This window comes from Octopus bimaculoides, chromosome 5, assembly GCF_046866305.1.
Source record: "Octopus bimaculoides isolate indiv1 chromosome 5, ASM4686630v1, whole genome shotgun sequence".
NCBI lineage: Eukaryota > Metazoa > Mollusca > Cephalopoda > Octopoda > Octopodidae > Octopus > Octopus bimaculoides.
The window spans coordinates 55,542,234-55,563,575 of NC_142932.1; the positions used below are offsets into that span (position 1 = coordinate 55,542,234).

At 36.8% G+C, this 21,342-nt stretch overlaps 1 protein-coding gene across 9 annotated transcripts in view; it reads left to right on the forward strand.

The window, feature by feature from the left end:
* Positions 1–21,342, forward strand: part of LOC106877342 (copper-transporting ATPase 1) — a 166,400-nt gene that overhangs the window by 130,399 nt on the left and 14,659 nt on the right. For all 9 annotated transcript variants that reach the window (XM_089352275.1, XM_089352278.1, XM_089352279.1 and 6 more), the window contains 8 exons: positions 848–985; positions 3,443–3,551; positions 4,432–4,556; positions 5,185–5,319; positions 12,784–12,975; positions 16,942–17,124; positions 19,255–19,456; positions 20,660–20,821. In XM_089352275.1, coding sequence (XP_089208401.1) covers positions 848–985; positions 3,443–3,551; positions 4,432–4,556; positions 5,185–5,319; positions 12,784–12,975; positions 16,942–17,124; positions 19,255–19,456; positions 20,660–20,821 — 1,246 coding nt within the window. The remainder of the gene's footprint in view (positions 1–847; positions 986–3,442; positions 3,552–4,431; positions 4,557–5,184; positions 5,320–12,783; positions 12,976–16,941; positions 17,125–19,254; positions 19,457–20,659; positions 20,822–21,342) is intronic.

Here is a 21,342-nt window from a genome sequence, read left to right on the forward strand (position 1 = left end):
GTCTTCATTAAACTAAGAATGGTTACCTGAGGGAAAGTCTTAATTTCTTGTAAGAACATTTTGTTCAGTTGTATTTTATACAGCTTAGTTGGAATGCCTTTAATTCATATGTCTTTTCAGACTGAACTTATTTGCAGATAAATAATGACATCTATATTGTCGTCATCATCATCATTATTTGACACCAGTTTTCCATGTTTGAGTTACACACCTTGACAAAGACTGGCAAGGCCAGAGGCTGCACCAGGTTCCATAGTCTGTTTTGGCTTGGTTTCTACAGTCAGATGCCCTTCCTAATACAACCAATTTACAGAGTGCACCAGGTGCTTTTTATGTAGCACCATCACTACATATATAAGTAAAAAAAAAAAAAGAAGTTTCAGTTATTTTACTGGTCTTTCTTCCAACTCTTATTTTGAACTTTGATACAACACTTATGTAGTCTGTCCTTGTTAGAAATATGTCCTCAGAACTGCTAATTCAGTGAATTTCCTGAAAGTTAAGTGAAGGGCTGTGTGTTGAACTATTCTCAAAAGCTGATAGTCATGAAACAATAGCTTCAGACAGCACATTAAATAACATGCAATAAACAAATTTCCCATAAATCATTTTCTACTTCAGTAGCCATGTTGTGATTTGAGGAATATTTGGCTGTTATGTTGTTATAATCACTAGATATATCATTGTAGCAACTAGATACATTGTAGCCACAATATATATGATGTTATTATAGCTACTGTATAGAATAAGTGTTGTATAGATATTAGAATTGTTGAGCTAACAGTAATTGAAAATTTCAGTATTAAAAATTGTATTTTTATCTTTACTCATTCTGTTTTTTTTATAGGGCAAGACATCGGAGGCTATTGCTAAACTCCTTTCCTTACAGGCCTCTGAAGCACTTTTAGTCTACATGAAAGATGGTAACATTATCAAAGAAGAGACAATAAATGTTGATTTAGTGCAGAGAGGAGACATATTGAAGGTATGATACAGTTACTATTACACTGTGTAACATGCTTTTTGTCATTGGATAGCGACTGTTATTTCATATTTGCTTACCCCCAGAAAGTATGAAAAATAGTTGATGTCTCCTTCAAACTTTGCTTTTGTTACATTTATTCAAACCCCAAAGAATCCCGTTCAACACATGACTATAATACTCTCCAACTACTCCTGCTCATGATCAGAGATGCACATATTGTTATCCACTAAGAGTCAAACTCAAGTGCTTTTAGTCTAGCAACTGACAAGTAAATGTGTGGTATTGAATAAAATATTTACTATAATGTAATTTCTGCTTCAGCAACATGGCACTGAATCTGTCTGAAATGTAATGTAAAATAGGTCAGTGTGAAAACATTGATATGAAGGTCACAAAAGCAAAGTTTGAAGAGAATAGTAGTCATTTCCTTTTAATTTTAGATAGAAGCAGATTGGAAATAACACTTACTGACCAAAGGCGAAAAAAAATTAAAATTTTGTGACACAGTGTTATCATTATTGCCATGAGGATATTATCATATTTGCACAGATTTGATGCATGAATTTGGGCCACCAGAAGTACAGTTGGGTGACTTCTAACTTGCTTTTCACCACCAGCATTGTGTTCAGTAGTACATAGATGCTTATTTATTTTTATTTAGAGGCAGTTATGCAGGTAAATGAATTAAATACAACAGCTTGAGATTGATATAATACATATATATATATTACAGAGATGTACTTGCATAGCAAGTGACCTGATCTGTAATCGTGCGCTGGAACGAAAACAATTGCAGCGTGGAAAGTGTTTATAAGCCATTTAAAATAACACACAAAAGCCGTCAGATTCATTAAATTTAAATGTTGAAGTGAATCTGACGGCTTTTGTGTGTTATTTTAAATGGCTTATAAACACCTTCCATGCTGCAGTTGTTATATATATATATATATATATATATATATATATATACATGCATGCACACAGAAAGAAAGCAAAGACTGAAGATTTTCAAACAATGAATATTGAAGTATAAATATATATAGATCAATAGATCAAGCTTAAACAGAGTACAAACAGAAAATTAAAGGGGAAGGGGTGAGGTTATATAAGTTCAACAGACGTTTCTCGGAGCTTGGAGATCCTTCATAATGTTAGTAGATATAGTTCACCATAATATGCAGCCCGTAATGAAAACAGATAAGCATTAGATAAATTGAACGTCTGTCATCATTTTTATTTATGTACTTTTTTTCTTACTAAGTACAACACTCTTTATTTTCAGAAGTAGTTGTAGATGTGTTTATGTGTGTATATAGATACACAAATGGTTATGAGAACTTGTGTTTGATGCTAGCACATTACATCTTGAGCAAGTGTTCTTTACCACAGCATCAAATCAACTAAAGCCTTGCGAGATAATTTGGATTGACAGAAACTATGTGGAAGCCTATTGTATGGATTATACCTATAATTCAAAGGGACCCTCTGTATCATGCTGATTCAGTTTGAAGATTACATTAACCCTTTAGCATTTAAGCTAGCCATATCCAGCCAAAATATTCTTCTTGTTTTATATTCAAACTGGTCAGATCTGGCCTCTCACACCAACCCTACATTATCATTCTAAAAATTAACCTTCATCAAACTCTTAAAGTTGCAAAATAATGCAGGATTAATTCAAAACAATGTGAATAAATAAGCATTACATTTGACAAAATAATGTGAATGCCAAAGGGTTAAAGGTGCATATGTCTGTGGAATACTCAGCCACTTACATGCAAGTTTAATGGGTAGGTAATTCAGTTAATCGAATTACTGAATACTTATTGTCAAAACCAACAGTGATCCATTTGCTTTTTCTGTGCATAGACAAGAGTGGGATGGTTCTTCTGGAAATACTTGTTTTCTCAAGCTGATTGTCTTCCTAAACTAACTATCCAACTGTAAAAATGATAGTCAACAATGGAACTTCTGGGTGGCCGCTTGACCGCTAGAAATTGCAAGCACCCCCTCCCTTCAAATCAAATAGTGAAGGATGCATTATGTAATGTAGCTCTAGATACATTGTCTGAAAAAAGGAAAACAGTATAGTCAGGGCTGTAGTGCTTATGGTCAAAAGCCTGGTGATGGTGACAGTGCATGTATGCTTATATACATACCATCATCATCATCATCATCATCAACATTTAACATCCATTTTTCATGCTGGCATGGGTTGGTCAGTTTGGCAGGAACTGGCAAGGCCAGGGGCTGCACAAGGTTCCATAGTCTATTTTGGTTTTGTTTCTATGGCTAGATGCCCTTCCTAATGCCAACCACTTTACATGGTACCAGCACCAGCATTTTTTACATGGAACCTATGTAATATACTACTTTAGTGTGTAAAAGAAATGATTTTTGAAGAGAAATAATTATAATGAAATGTATTGACTGTTATAGTTTTTTCTTTAACCTTAGGTTCTTCCTGGAGAGAAAATCCCTGTTGATGCAAAAGTTATAGAGGGTTTGTCCTCATGTGATGAATCCCTAATCACAGGAGAGTCTATGCCTGTATCCAAAAAACCTGGTAAGATATAGTTTGACTGATATATAATCTTATTTTTAATGAAGCACTCTGTGTGTTTCAAATAATTTTGAAAATAGTCAAGGATTTGGAGGCATTTAATAAAAGAACATTAACAAAAAAAATTTTGTGACATAAAATTAATGATAAATATTTATTCAAAGAGGAACACTTAATTGTACAATCAACAGGGTGAAAATTCAAGTCAGTAGATGAACCTTTACACTGTTACTCTGTCAAATATTTTTTAGATCACACCCTGCTACTTTTAGTTTAAAAAAAAAAAAAGGACATTTCGATTGATGTAGTTTGAGATATATCTGGAAAATGTCTGCAAGAGCCATTAGAAAGTTGGATAAACTACCTTGCAGTATTTATTTTGGTTCCTTGCTTTCTGGGTTCATATTTTGTTGGGGTCAGCTTTGCCTTCTATACTTTTGGGATCAATAAATTAAATACCTCTCTAGGGCAGTGGTTGATAGAATCATTAGAGCATTTGTACTCTGATTTCAAACCCACCATATCCTGCTCTAGTGACTGACTCTGTTATTGAGTTTAACACTTTCACTTGGTCTTTATATGCCTTTATTGGAATATTCTCTGTTACAAGCATTTGGGCCAAGTCTCTAGTTTTTAGAATACCTTCCTTTATCTTTCTCTCAGTAGTCTCAAAGGTTCTGTGAAGGGGTCATGGGCTCATCCCTTCTCTCCTGACTAATATGAAAAATGAAGTATTAAATAAAACATCATCAGTCAATGACTAGTATATATTCTCTAAAATATTCTTATTTTGGTTTCAACCATTTTAAACTTTGGCTATACTCATTATTTGTATTCTCTTTGTCTTCAATTTCCTTAAAATGTAAATATTACTGTATTTCAGGGGCGTCTTTAATTGGTGGCTCCTTAAACCAACATGGAATGTTGCTGATAGAAGCTACACATGTCGGTACAGATACCACACTGTCACAAATTGTTAAACTTGTAGAGGAGGCTCAAGTTTCAAAAGTATGTAGAATGTTTGTTTTCTTTCTCTCTTTCTTCTCTTCTGTTTTCTCTCCCTGTCTCTTTATTTCTTTCTACTTTCTCGTCTCTCACCTGTTTCCTCTCTTTTCTGTTTCTTCCTTCTCTTTCTCTCTGATGTTGATGACATGTCATTTAACTGGTTTTCTACCACCTTAAAACAACTTCAAATCATTTATGAATAGAAGACCCAGAACTTGGGAGTTATTCTTTCTGATGTTCTTCACTGGCAAAATCTTATATTTGAGTCAGATCATCTTGATTTTCTGTAATCCCAGTCAGTTCTGCTTAAGATGATCTCTGGCATGAAGTTAAAACCAAAAGAGCACTTTCGAAAATATCTTAACATATCACATCACACTAGATATGCTTATATTTCAGTGTGATTTAGGGTTATACTGTTGTTGCTTTCTCTTTTTTTGCGTGTGAGATGCAATGCAGTAATCTAGGTGTATCATGTTTAACTTTCACTCTCACTAATGACGTGACTATGTAGCTGGAACAGAATCTCTTATCAATGACTTGGTTTCTATAAATGGATACCTTTATTAATACCAGCCATTTCTGAATATGTATCATTCAAAACTGAAATTAATCTCAATTTTATTTTCAGGCTCCAATCCAACAGTTAGCAGATAAGATTGCTGGTTATTTTGTTCCAATGGTTGTGTGTGTCTCTTTGCTCACTCTTATCATTTGGATTATCATTGGCTATCATGATATTAAGTTGATTGACAAAAGTTTTAAGGTATAATACTTTATATTTTTTTAAAACTTGAATTTTTTTCTTTTTACAAAAATCTTAATAACCAAACCATTTGTTATAATTAGATATTTCACTTCTTATAAATGATATTACTTTTTCTTTTTTATGTATTCATGTATACTGCTGTTCTTGTTTGTTATTCATCCATTTTATTTCACCACCTTTATTTACATATAAATTGTTCAGGAGACTGGTTTGACTACTCAATGTCTTTCTTCTTATAAGCAAAGATTCATGGACATTTTGTAACCAAGAATTAGTGGATATTCATGATTAGGCAAACTAATGTGGAAAAAGTAGTGTATCTTGTGTAATGGTTTTGATGGTTGCATCTGTATTTGATCTTGTGTCTTTGGCATCAGTCACATTGCCTCTTACTGTAATATGGTTGTTTTTTTTAAATATTTGCAAATAAGTTTGGTGAGCATGCCTTTCTGAGCCATATTTGCAATTGATGTGAGCTGAAAGAGTGAAAGAGAAGAGAGAGAGAGAAAAAAATTGGTATTTAGTATCAAATTACCTTCTCACTGGTATAGTTTAGTGAACCAAGATCCAACCTCCAAGCAAGATCACAAGTGGAACTTATATTTTAACTCATTTTTCTCATGCTTTTATGAGTTGGTTGTCTCTGGCTTTTGTGATATTTTTTTTCTTTTGCAAGTGTAGTATGTATTTTCAAAACCCGCAATTAATATGTAATTAAAACTGAAACTCACTAGAAATATTGGGCCTCCTAATCATTAAAAGGAAGAAAGGAAATTGATTGAAGAAAGTAAACAAAAGTAATATAACATGTCCAGTTTCCCATTGTTTACATCACTTTTGGGATGTTATTTAATTTCTGTTTGGGTTCTTTGCATATAGTGAATATGTGCGAGTGTGACAATAATGAAACTTGTTGGCAATCAAAGCTAATGTAATGAATAATGTGCAAGTCAATATGTTTTTTAAATGTTTAATAAAACCTTCAGAACCATTATAGATGTTAGTTATGTCTCATATTCACAGATGTTTCCACCTGGCAATCTTACAACCACAACATAGCAAAAACTGCATTCTTCTCATTAGAAAATACTTCATCCTTGAACAACTGTTGATTTTGTAGAATGGAATATTAGTCTCACAGCTGGAATTACACTAGCACTACATGGAACATCTTCTGGATTACAACCAAAACTAGGGCTTATTGATAGGGATTCACTCATCAACACGTACTAACCTTTAGCCAACAGATGTACTGTGCTTCATTCTACCTTTTCAAGTGTTACTACGATAGCCCCTACTTCTCAGGAATACCAAATTCACCTAAATCAACTTGACACACCTGTTCCTCTTTTCTCTTTCTCTTGTCAAACATTTTTATTCCCAGTCCCCCATCCCGACACCACTAACCCCTGTACCCACCTAATCCTCCTTATATAGAATGTCAGTTCCTTTAGAATTGTCTTTCTCTTCTCAGTCGCATTTTCCCTGAAAGTGTCAACTTGTAGCTATTAGAACTAAACATCAAAGCATCAATCATACCCATCAATCATGGGTACCATTCCTTCATTTTTAATGATAACGAAAAATAAAGTTTATATATATATATATATATATATATATATATATATATATATATCCCTATTATGTTAAACTGTTGTATGTCCAAATTTGGAGAAATGCGTTTTTTGCAATATTTATTTTTGCTTGTGATAGCTGGTTCTTTTGGTCAAACTATTGTATTTCCAGCTGCTTCAGATGCCAAAATATCAAAAATTGTCAAAGTGTAGTACAACAGTTTTACTATGGAATGGTGAAACTATTTTTTCATTTTCTGAAAAAGCAATCTTTGGGCTTATGACACTTTTGCATAATAGCAACAATATATATATATATATATATATATATATATATATATATATATATATATATATATATATATTGTTGTTTTTCCTTAGGTCATCCTGGATCCATGATTGAGTGTGTTCTAGCTGTATATATCTAGGGTTCCTCTATTCAATATATCTTTTTCTGTCATGGTGAGGCATGATGTGAGGAAGATTTGGTTTGGTTGCTATTTGTAGCATGTTGAGTAAGCAACGTAGATGTTTCCTCTTTGGTGCATATTTTTCAGTTTCATTGAATTAGTTAAGTTTATGGATGTAGTATGTATATGTATCATCATCATCATCATCATCATCGTTTAACGTCCGCTTTCCATGCTGGCATGGGTTGGACGATTTGACTGAGGACTGGTGAAACCGGATGGCAACACCAGGCTCCAGTCTGATTTGGCAGAGTTTCTACAGCTGGATGCCCTTCCTAACGCCAACCACTCAGAGAGTGTAGTGGGTGCTTTTACGTGTCACCCGCACGAAAACGGCCACGCTCGAAATGGTGTCTTTTATGTGCCACCCGCACAAGCCAGTCCAGGGGCACTGGCAACGATCTCGCTCGAAAATCCTACAGGAGCCAGTCAGGCGGTACTGGCAACGGCCACGCTCAAAATGGTGCATCTCATGTGCCACCCGCACAAGAACCAGTCCAGGGGCACTGGCAACGATCTTACTTGGCTTGCCGGGTCTTCTCACGCACAGCCCATTTCCAAAGGTCTCGGTCCATAGTCATCGCCTCGGTGAGGCCCAATGTACGAAGGTCTTGCCTCACCACCTCAGCCCAGGTCTTCCTGGGCCTACCTCTTCCACGGGTTCCCTCAACTGTTAGGGTGTGGCACTTTTTCACGCAGCTATCCTCCTCCATTCTCACCACATGTCCATACCAGCGCAATCGTCTCTCTTGCACGCCACAACTGATGCTTCTAATGTTCAGCTTTTCTCTCAAGATACTTACACTCTGACGGGTATTCACATTGACATTACACATCCAACGGAGCATACTGGCTTCATTCCTTGCGAGCTTACGTATGTCCTCAGCAGTTACAGCCCATGTTTCACTGCCATGTAGCATGGTTGTTCGTACGCATGCGTCATACAGTCTGCCTTTTACTCTGAGTGAGAGTCCCTTTGTCGCCAGCAGGGGTAAGAGCTCTCTAAACTTTGCCCAGGCTATTCTTATTCTAGCAGCTACACTTTCAGCGCACCCACCCCCACTACTAACTTGGTCGCCCAGATAGCGGAAGCTATCGACTACCTCTAGTTTTTCACCCTGGAATGAGATAGAAGTTGTTTCCTGTTTGTTTGCAGTCTTTATTGCACCTGAACATCTGCCACAAACAAAAACTAACTTGCTAGTTAACCTGCCTTTGATGTTGCTGCACCTCTTATGTGTCCATAGCTTGCACCGGGTACATCTTATAGAGTTACTACCTACTCCTTTTCTACATACTGAGCAGGGCCATCTACCTGAAGGGGTTTGTGTTTTATCTACCTTCCTACTTATTAGGATTTTGGTTTTAGCTAGGTTGACTCTAAGGCCCTTCAATTCTAGACCTTGCTTCCACACCTGAAACTTCTCCTCTAGTTCTGATAGTGACTCCGCAATTAGGGCAAGGTCATCAGCATAGAGGAGCTCCCAGGGGCAACCTGTCTTGAACTCCTCTGTGATTGCCTGGAGGACTATGGTAAATAATAGGGGGCTGAGGACGGAACCTTGGTGGACCCCTACCTCTACCCGGAATTCATTGCTGTACTCATTTCCAACCCTCACCTTACTGGCCGCATCTCTGTACATGGCTCGCACAGCTCTCACTAGCCATTCTTCTATCCCAAGTTTCCTCATTGACCACCAGATAAGGGATCGGGGGACCCTGTCAAAGGCTTTCTCCATGTCAACGAAAGCCAGGTACAGAGGTTTATCCTTGGCTAGGTATTTCTCTTGCAACTGTCTCACTAGAAATAAGGCATCAGTAGTGCTTTTACCTGGCACGAACCCAAACTGCATCTCATCTAAATTGATTCGCTCCCTAATTAGTTGGGCTATGACCCTCTCTGTAACTTTCATAACCTGATCTAACAGCTTGATGCCTCTGTAATTATTTGTATCTAAAGCGTCCCCTTTACCTTTGTAGCAGTTGACTATGATGCTGCTACACCAGTCATAGGGTATGACTCCTTCGTGTATCACCTGGTTCGTAATACGGGTGACTAGGCTATAGCCAACACTGCCAGATATTTTGAGCATCTCTGCAGTGATTCCTGATGGGCCGGGGGCTTTCCCGGTCTTCATACTCTTAATTGCTTTATCTACCCTGGTACTATCAACTCGGATAGCTGGTCCCTCTATTGGGTCGACATAAGGCAGGCTCTCTTTCTCCCATTCATTCTCTTTATTAAGCAATCTATCGTAGTGGCATCTCCAGACCTCTTTCTTTGCATCCTCATTTAATGCAAGCGTACCATCATCCATGCGAACACATTTCTCTCCTACAACATCACTATTCTCTCTCCTACACTGTCTTGCAACCCGAAATACCTCGAGTCTTTGGTCCTCACGGCGCAGAACATTGGCAAATCTTTCCTTATCTGCTTCCCCTCTGGCTAAATAAACCTGTCGCCTAGCCTCCCTTCTGGCACATTGGTACAATTCCCTGCTACCACCGTTCTTCCAGTCCTTCCAAGCTTGTTTCTTTTGTCTAATAGCCCTGTCTACCTCCTTGTTCCACCACCACGTTACTCTGGGTTGGGAGGGGACCTTACACCACCCACAAATCTGGTCGGTGGCTTTCAACAGGTTGTCCCGCAGAAATCTCCAATTGTCTTCCACGTTGTATGATGCTATATCCCCTTCTATTTCGTTAAATGCTTCAAGTAACTTGTCTCTAAGTCTCTGTCCGTTTGCAGGGTCTTTAAGCTTCCACACCCTTCTTCTCCAAGCCTGTCTAATTCTGGGCACCCATTTTGCCTTGATCCCAAAGTCGCTAACTACTAATCTATGTTGTGGGGTACATTCTTCGCCAGGGTAGGTTTTGGCATTTATAAGCCGCCCTCTTTCCCTATTTCTGGCGAGGATGTAGTCGATTTGGCTAGAGTGTCTGCCGGAGCGGTAGGTGACTAGGTGACTGGCAGGTTTCCTGAAGTTGGTATTGCAGACCATAAGATTGGTTGCATCACAGAACTCCAGCAGTCTGGTTCCCTCCTCGTTGCGGGAACCGAAGCCATAGCCTCCATGTATGCCATGGAAGCCCCCAGCACGACGTCCGACATGACCGTTGAAGTCTCCAGCCACAAAGAGAAGGTCCCTGTCACTCGTCGACGAGGTAGTTTGCAAGAGGGTGTCATAGAATTGGTCTTTCAGACCATCTGGTAGCCCAGGTTGAGGTGCATAGGCTGAGATGACAGTAGCTAATCTATGATGAAGCACTAGTCTGATCTTAAGTACTCTGTCACTTACTCTAACGACCTCGATTACCTTATCCACCCATTTCTCCGCTAGAAGTATTCCTACGCCCCCGACCCCGTCAGTGTTCCCTGCCCAGAAAATCTTGTACCTGTGTTCTTTGCCTGTGAGGAACCTTGCAGAACCTCCTCTCCATCTTACTTCCTGGATGCAGCACATATCTACGCATCTCCGTTCAAGCATCTCAACAATTTCACCAGATCTACCTTTCAGCGTGCCGACGTTGAGAGTGCCAATCCTAACAGTATGGGTGTTGGGGGTGTGGGCCTGTAGCCTGGGAAGAGGAAAAGCAGTGTCGTGTACCTGAAAAGAAAACTTGCAATTGGAAGAATTCATAAGCAAAACATTACCTACAACCTGCAAACATTTCTCAACCTTAATGCGCTACCCAAAGGTAGGGGAGAGGATGGCCAAGGCCACTAGATGGGTTCCGGGAGACAGCCGAGGTTGACAGGATGACAAAGGGATGAACTTCCGGTGGAGGGGTGGGATGACAGAGGAATGAACTTCCGGTGGAGGGGGTGGGATGACAGAGGAATGAACTTCCGGTGGAGGGGGCGGGATGACAGAGAAATGAACTTCCGGTGGAGGGGGTGGGATGACAGAGGAATGAACTTCCGGTGGAGGGGGTGGGATGACAGAGGAATGAACTTCCGGTGGAGGGGGTGGGATGACAGAGGAATGAACTTCCGGTGGAGGGGTGGGATGACAGAGGAATGAACTTCCGGTGGAGGGGGTGGGATGACAGAGGAATGAACTTCCGGTGGAGGGGGTGGGATGGCAGAGGAATGAACTTCCGGTGGAGGGGGTGGGATGACAGAGGAATGAACTTCCGGTGGAGGGGGTGGGATGACAGACGAATGAACTTCCGGTGGAGGGGGTGGGAGGGCGGGTTACCGCCAGCGAGTAGAGAGGGCTCTTAATTGTAGATTTTAAATATTTGAGAGACAACAATGCATAAATCGTAATTTTTTTAAAAGAGCAATGAATTCTGGGTGATTAGAATATAACGTAGCATGAATTTAGGAAGCTTAGAAAATGAATAAGCATGAATTTAAGACAACAACTGAATTCAATTGAATTTCATGGAGAGAAACAAGATAAATAATAAGGGACAAAAAACTAAAGCGCAAGGTATTGAGATGTTTGAGGCCGTAAATAAATAAAAATCTCTATCTTATCTGCATCTTGGGTATTTCGTCGTAGTACGTCAGCGAGATAATTTAGAATGGGTTTCTCATTTATATATAGCCAGAACCTGAAGACCTTAAAGGAAAAACTACGAAGGGGAGAGAGAGAGGATGGAGGGGTAGACAGAGGCATGGCGGGAGAAAAGATCATCATCATCATCATATATATATATAAAGAGAGAGAGAGAGAGAGAGAGGGGGGACCAGTCAAGCAGCACATCACGCTGTAATTCTTGGGATATATATATATATATATATATATATATATATATAGTGTCTGCTTACATCGAATCAAGCCAGCCAGTATACTGAGACCATTCTATGATACCATTTAAAAGTATGTCTTCATTGAGCCTGTTTAGAATTGGATCTTGGATAGTTATTGACAGAAAATTCCAGGATAGGTAGGGTAGTTGCCATCATTATCATTACTATCATTACTTTTCTTTTCATTAACATTATCATCATTTTAATTATTGTTGTTACCGTTTTTAGTTCTGTGTTTTCTTTCCACCCTAAAAACAGTTATGATGTGGAACTTACATAAAACTACATTTGAAAACCAATGACCTGTGATATTTAACCCTTTAGCATTCAGATTACAAAATGAATAAATGCTTATTTATTCACTTTGTTTTAAATTTATCATTCATTATCTCATAGCTTTAAGCTTTTGATGATGTGATTGTGTATTTTGTATTTTTAGAATGACATTATAGGGTACATGTGAGATATCAGGTCTGTCTGGTCTGGATATAAAACAGGTATATTTGGGCTGGATATTACTGGTTTAAAAGCTAAAGGGTTAATAGATGTAAATCTAAGTATTGATTTATTGTATTCCTTCATTTATTTGATTCATTGATGTTATGTAAACAAATCTAATTGATGCTACCATACACTGTTTGCTGCTTCACAGGAAGATGGTCCTTTGACAAAACATGAATTGATATTCCAATATGCTTTCCAGTATGCAATTACTGTTTTGAGTATTGCATGCCCCTGTGCTCTGGGTTTGGCCACACCCACTGCTGTAATGGTCGGTACAGGGGTTGGTGCCACTAATGGCATTCTCATCAAAGGCGGTGAACCTCTGGAACTGACACATAAGGTAAGATCTAGGGAACAGTCAGCAAGGTTTACAGAAAAGTGTTCTTTGTTAATGCTTCTCTTGGGAGATGTTCTTTGTGTTGTTTTTATATTGACAAATTTCTTTGCTTTCTTGACACTGAATTTTTTCACTTGCAGATACATCTACTTTTCTTTCAAGGTACAAACATTGTCTTTGTATGTGTATCTATGTATACATATAGGTCCATGGACTACATATATCATAGGTCATAGATATCAGATGGTCAACACATTTTTACTGATTTGAGAATATTTGGACAGCTTTAGTAATGTGATAGTCTTTTAAAATTATGGTTCAAAATTCTTATTTAGATCAGGATGGGGATTCTGCATACTCACAGGCTGAAGTTGTTTGGCAACATTGGAAAACAACAGGTTCTTTTGCTACTTGTTGCATTGATTTTACTTGAAGTAGGATTTAACAATAGTATCACAGTATCAAAAGATTTGTCTGTTCAGTGCTTCCTACAACAATGAAATATAACTGATATCAAATTTATTTTGAAGTAATTAAAGAAGTGTGAATGTTGCAGATATTGTAGCCCCATTTGTATCCCATAGCTGTTATCTGGATATAACAGTTGGATATCTGCTGCTGCTAATAATAATGTATATAAACAAGTCTTTTGTACAGCTTCTGGATATCTGTGTAAGACTACTTGTAGAGTTTTTGATGAACTAATATCTATCTCTTGGTTGTTTACAGGTGGATTAAACTGAAATACCAACAATTATCTGGTCTTTGATACTTGCTAGTACCTCTTCTCAGGCAAATATATTGCATTAAGACTGAAAAGAATTTTAAACATGTATGTTTCTTACTTCATCTTCAGGCTTATGGTACTTGGCATTATCTTCGTGTGGTATTTACAGCTGCTGTCCAATACTCACTCACAGTTTTAACAGTGGCTTGTCCATGTGGTCTTGGTCTTGCCACACCCACAGCCATTGTTGTAAGTCTTGGGGTAGGCAGCAGTATTGGCCTTCTTATCAAAGGTGGGATTCCTTTAGAAAATATATCAAAGGTAAGATGGTCAGTACAGCATAACCAGGCGCTGAGTTCATGATATACCTCTGGTAATGGGCTTACACCATTTTCTTTTGCTATGGTGATTAAAGTTGCCTACCCTTTGCTCTCCCCCTAATCTCCTTTTGAACAAACTGGAGTCTTTAATCCCATCAGCTACATTTTATTTTTAAAGCTTTCTAGTGTTCCAGCACCTTTTAAGAGAGAAAAAAAAGAACTGTTTCTTATTTACGCCACTGGTCAGATTTGGGTTTAGGAATTCTTCTTTAGCTTATTTATAATTGTTTTTTTTTTTTCATTCAAAGCTTTTATAAAATGTTTGTATATTGAAGGTGAAAGTTACTGATGTTTCTGTCAGTGATATATTTGTCATGAAGGTATATTGTTATATAATTGATAATTAATTTTAACTTGATGATTTTTACCATAAATTCATATTAAAAAAATTTTTTGTTTGAAAAATTAAATAACTCACAATCAGTGTTGTATTATTAATAATAATAATAAAATGACCCCAATATTGTAACTAAGATAGAAAGATGATGTTAATAAAATGCCTTTATTTTTTTCATGGGATAGTGGTAACAAAATTGGTAGAGTGACAAGTAATATACCTTGTGTTTAGTACTGTGCTTTGGGGTTTTGAGTTCAGATCTTGTCAAAGTCAAGAACAAAGTACCAGTCAAGTATTCGGACTGATAAAAAAAAATCCATTGGTTCTTCCCTACCTAAATTTCTGGCCTTGCATCTATATAGGAAATCATAAATGTGTCATTTAAGAGTAACAGTAGGGAAAAAACAGTTGAGTGCCTTACAGAGCTAGGCTTATTTTTAATCCACTTTTTCATGCTTGCATGGGGTAGATGAATATATTTTTGAGGCACTGTTTTACAATTTGATGCTCTTCCTGTCTCTCACCCTTGCCTGTTTTTCAAGTAAGGGACCATTTATTCTACATGTCTTCAAAGGTGAACAAGGGAAATCGCACGAACATTACTGTTTGTTACTTAGTAATTTTTATGGAAGAGCAAATGTAAACAGAGACCTCCACACACTCTAAATAGATTTCTGCCAGTTTTGTCGATAAGTATTCAGTTTGATTTACAGAACTAGCTACAAATGTATTAGTGTGTAAGTGGTTGAATATTCTACAGGCACATGTAAGCCTCAACATATTTATTATCTGACAAAATTAGTGTGATATACTGTAATGAGACTGGATCTTTAAATCACAAGTGCAGTCCATCTAATGAGCTTCCATCTGCACAATTTCACTCATGAGGCTTGAGGTGATCCAATACTATGGTAAATGTGACTTGTTCTATATGCTATGACATTGGATCGAACCTAGTAACTTGTGATTACAAAGTGAAGTTTTTAACCATTTTGCCATGTTGTATTCATTCATTCATTCACACAATCACACACACGTGTGTGTGTGTAAGAAATATTGGTATTTACATGGCCCTGTCAAGTGACCTGGTATGATCACACAGTTCCTTGGATAAGTGTATGGCTCAGGTTTCACTCAAGCTTTGTTCTTGACATTCAACTTGGAAGCATATCAGGTTGTTTGAAATGGTCATTAAGTAATAGCTTTAATCTGTTGCCCAGTTTAATACCACCAGTTCTCTCTTTATTGAGTTCAGCAAAGTTCTCTCTATTGCAAGCATTTGAATCAAGTTTCTGGTCTGAGAAACGATCATATAATTGCTGTTTCATCATTTCTTTATTTCCCCTCCTCCTTTGTCACTCATGGATGCACTGCATAAAGAGATGAATGAATGCACTGCTGGAACATGCGATAAGAAGAGACAATGGTTGAAGTAAGAAAGTTATATATTTAATCAGTAAGGTGTTCTGTTAGAGAGTGGAAAATTAAAGAAAATGCTGTCTCTTCCTTCTCTGTTAAGGCATATTGATTTTTAAAGAAAAGTGGTTGGGATGTAAGGCAGAATCAATTGGGTGGGATTTGAACTCAGAGCATAAAAGAAGATAACTAAATTTTACAAGGTGTTTAATCCTATGCATTACTAACTCTTTCATACATTATTTGAGAAGAATACTGAATATTGTTGTATTGAAATTTATGAAATTTTATCAGTTGTAGCAGTAATATGTTTTGTAATAAAAATTCTAAAGGTTTTAATTAAACTGCTATTTTCTAATTATATTATTGAATTTGTGTGGGTTACATTAATGCATTGTTACATTGCTCATATTAGTAAATGTAGCAATAATATTAGTAGATATGTAAGTTACTAGAATTGTGGATTATTTTTGTGGGTAGGATAGCGTTACTTTGCTCTATTAATAGCTATGTAAACATATTGATATATAGATAATATTAGTACATATATGAGGGTCACATTGTTAGATATGTAGGTCATATAAGTGTGTGTATGTGTACATACATATATATATAGTAATAATTTTATATTTGGTTATACACCATGTAGTATGTTGTTTAAAGCCTGTTCACAGTATTTGGTTACCTGATATCAACAACTGTATGGAGGTATTTGCCACTGGATTTACTTCAGGAATTCCAGTGCCCATAGAGTTTATAAAAATATGAAAAGAAAATGGAATTCACAAGACTCTTTATTATTCACTACAATTGGTTCAACTCATTGTGCACCAGTGCCTATGATGCATGCAACTGTTTGTACAGCATCTCAAGCCATGAGGCACCATTGCATGATGGGTCAAAATGATCGTAGTGAATAATAGTCTCATGGATTCCATTTTCTTTCTCTCATATTTATACCTCAACCCATATATATATAAAGTGGGTCACATTAATAGATATATAGGTCCTCCCCTTGTAAATATGCATATCACATTGGTAGATATATAAACCATTTTAGTTTAACATGTTGCACTTATTCAAACCATGTTTACTCTTATTTTTGATAGGTCAAGAACATCGTGTTTGACAAAACTGGCACCATCACTCATGGAATACCCCGTGTGGCAAGAATCTGTACTTTTGTTGAGAGTCATGTGTGTTCATTTGTGAAGCTACTTGCTATTGCAGGAACTGCAGAGACCAGCAGTGAACACCCAATTGCTGCAGCGATTGTGAAATATGCCAAACAGGTAATTTTTTTTTATAGAATATACTTTGATAAATCTGTAGATCATCTTGACATGTTCAGTGTGGTCCTCTAATATGGAGCTGTTCATTACAAGGTATGTAGATCATCTTAACACTAACAACAAACATATACTATAAGTAACTATTACTACAACTATTCTTTTACTGATTGACTGTGGCCATGGGTTTCACAATAAAAAATATACTCAGGCTCCCTGACAGTTATAAAACCATGATTTCCTGTGTGAATGGTAGTGGGGGAGTTACTTACTTACTTACTTACTTACTTACTTACTACTACTACTACTACTACCACTACCACCACCACCAATAATAATAATCCTTTTTACTATAGGCACAAGGCCTGAAATTTTGGGGAGGGGGATAATCGATTACATCGACTCCAGTACTCAGCTGGTACTTATTTTATTGACCCCGAAAGAATGAAGGATAAAGTTGATCCCAATGGAGTTTGAATTCAGAATGTAAGGATGGACAAAATGCTGCTAAGCATTTTTCCTGGCACATTTATGATTCTGCCAGCTTGCTGTCATACTACTACTAATAATAATAATAATTCTTTCTACTAAAGGCACAAAGCTTGAGATTTGTGGGGAGGGGACTAGTCGATTACATTGACCTCAGTGTTTCATTGGTACTTAATTTATTGACCCCAAAAGGTTTGATCTTGGCGGAGTTTGAACTTAGAACATGAAGATAGAAGAAATGCCGCAAAGCATTTTGCCTGGCATGCTAACAATTCTGCCAGCTTGCCGCCTTACTGCTGCTGCTGCTAATAATAATAATAATGCTATTTTTCTATGTAGCTTTTAGAAGCATAGATTAAATAACTTGATGAAGTATTGGTTCCTGACTTTTTTGACAAATTTTGACTGACGTATGTTGTTCTTCCAAATTTCTGTCTTAAACTAGTGAAGATGCTGGTAGTAGCAACTCTTGGAAGTATTCATGATGAATGCCATGTTATCCTTTACAATACCACCCTATGGTGTTTGTGGATCTTGATATACAGACACAGAATTTCTGAGTAGATAGATAGGGTAGGGGCTGCTGGGTGTATGTTTCTGGTTGTAGAATATGTTGCAGGAAGGGATATTGTCCAGACAAGAAGGTATGTTGAATGTGGGTGTGGTGAAAAAATTTATTATATTTATGTGTCAGAGGGAAATGTTGCTTTAGTAGAGCTAGAATATATTTGGTTGTGTTTATGGTACTGTCCAAGTTGTATAATAGATTAAACCAGAGTACCTTACTTTTCTTGTTTCTACTCAGTGGGTAATAAACTGGTGCCATTCAAGGCAGTTTCTTTTGGCTAGTTCTGAAATCTCCCGGCTTGCCTGCACAAAAGCATTCCTACCTTATTTCATGGAGATTGCAGAGTAGTTGCTCTTGATGACCAAAGACTTGGAGTAGGCAGCCCCACCTCTAGATTACAGTCGTTTAGCTACCATCAGCATACAGCCTATACTACCACAGATGTTCTTATGTTTTGTGGTCATAGTTTTATTCTCTGTATTTTATCTAGCCAATTATATGTAAACTGTGTGGATGTGAAGTTTGCTCCCCAACTATCTGGTCTTGGGTTCAATCCCACTACATGGCACCTTAGGCAAGTGTCTTTTACTGCAGCCTGGGCTGACTAAAGTCTTTGTGAGTCCATTTGGTAGGTAGAATCCTTGTCTAGACATTTCATAATGGTTGTAGGTGGGCATCATTGTCATACAAGCAAGGTTTTTCCTTTCCAGTTTTCCATGGAAAACATGTTTACCTATGGGAAAATATTACCTTACTTGGAAACAGGTGAAGGTTGGTGGCAGGAAGTGGACTTTAAATGATGACAATGTGTAACAGTTACTGCGGTGCTTTGAAGCTGTATTAACTTTGGGTATCTGTTAATGAGCACTTTATTATACCTCGTGGTAATTACCTATCAATAAAGGCATTATTGACAAAACTATTAGGATGCTAATCATGTTTGAAAATGTCCATATTAAAACCTTCAATCATAAGTGTGCAACCTGATAAAATAATTTTCTGGATGAGCTATATATATTCACAAAGGTAAGCACATTTGCCCTTTTAATACATTTTCTTTTTTATTTTTTTTGCAGACTCTTAAAACAGAGATACTTGGCCAAGTGACTGACTTCCTAGCTGTCCCAGGTTGTGGATTACGTTGTAAAGTTTCCAGAGTTGAGTCATTGTTGTCCAGCATTGATATTGAAGGTGTTCACAACCGTAGAAATATGGCTGGTAGCCAAAGGGTTAAAATTGATAACATTCTTGGTTTGGAAGACAGTCCAATAATTGAAAGTAAGTTTTTGTTTATTTTGTCCATTTTATTTTTTTATAATTGATTTCTTTTTTCTGTTTTGTTTAGCTTCTATTTTTCTATTTTCCATTCTACTTTATATTATCAGGAGATTGGATGGATATTTTAGAAATAATTGATGGAGCAATTATTTTATATCTGTATATCATTACTGTATTCACAGCCTGACTGCAAAATGACTATCTTAGCTTGATTTTTGTTCTTTTTAATCACTTTCTATTCATTTTAATCAAAGTTGGCTTATCTGATCTGAGTAATATGCCTACCCTGACAATATAATGGGGTGTTTCTGATATAGTTTTGACCAATGATCTACAAGTGACTCTAATATTTCTCCCACATTTGCTTCGTTGTCATAAATGTCACAACCTTGTATATTCCCTCCACTGCCTAAACTTTAGGTTATATGTATCCTATGAAAAGAAATCAGTATGAGTTAGCAGTGAGCAATGAAGACACAGACTAAGATTATTCTTCTCGAACACACAGTTTAGTAACTATCTATCACTAATAACACTGTTTAACACAATTTTTGTCCTTGGGTAGCAGCTGTTATTTCCTGTTTGCTTACTCCTGGAAAGTATGAAAACTGGCTAATATTTCCTTCAAACTTTGCTTGTGTTACATTTTTTCCAAACCCCCAAAACATTCCTCTCAACACATGGTTGTGATGCTCCCCCTCTATTCCTGGCCAAGATCAGAGATGCACATATTATCAGCCACTAAGGGACATGCTCAAGTGGTTAAGCTCAGGCAACTGACAAGCAAAATCTGTGGTATTGAGAAGAATATTTGCTATAATGATATTTCTGCTTCCGTAACTCAGTGCTGAATCTGTTTGAAATGTAATGGGAAATAGGTTAATTTCAAAATGTTGATGTGCAGGTCACAAAATCCAAGTTTGAAGGAAATAGTAGTCATTTCCTTTGATTTCTAGATAGAAGCAAATAGGAGATAACACTTACTGACCAAAGACAAAAAAAAAAAAAAAATTGTTACACAATATTATCAAAGACATTCCAGCAGTGATCATCCTAACTTTTTTTCAGGCAGAGTATAGATTGACCAACAGTATTCATTTCATTGTGTTTCTAAGGTGGTAGTATGCAATATGAGGGTGATTTGGCTGCTATTTCTAGCTGGTTGACCATGCCTATCATGTGTTTCAATATTTGTTTATTTAGGTATGGAAGCTGTTGGTGCTACAGCATCTCAAACCTATGATGTATTCATTGGTAACCGTGAATGGATGCGACGCAATGGACTAGAGATCACTCATAAAATTAACAACAGTATGGAAGAACACGAGGAACAAGGTCACACAGTGGTGCTTTGTGCTATTGATGGTAGGTTCCTTAATCCTATTGATACCAAATCATCTAAGACCACTTCTGGTTTTGTTTTAACAATTCTACTAATTTCCAAATGCTCATATTTAAATTGTGACTTTCTGTTACAATGAATGTTTTTAACTATTTGATACTAAATTGCTCCAAATTCTTGATTAAAAATAAAAATCAACTGAAATAGTTTGATAATGTATTTCAGTAGAAACATGGTAAAAGAAAGGGTAATATTTTCTACTTATTTGAAATATTTACATATCTTTTAATTTTCAAAGTTACTGCTCCTCTGTTTCTCATTGATTGGAATATTATTTCTTAGTTTCCTTTTAGAGCCATCAACTTAAAAGCAATAATTTGGGTAATTCTATATAAGAAATCATTTCTAGCTTTCTAAAATGTTTTGGCTCTTATATATCTGTCTGTCTGTCTGTTTGTCTAATTTTAAAAATTTAAAATAGGATAAAATCTTTATAAGAATTTATCAAGTAGTCAGTGTGAAAAACTCATAAGGGAAAAATTTA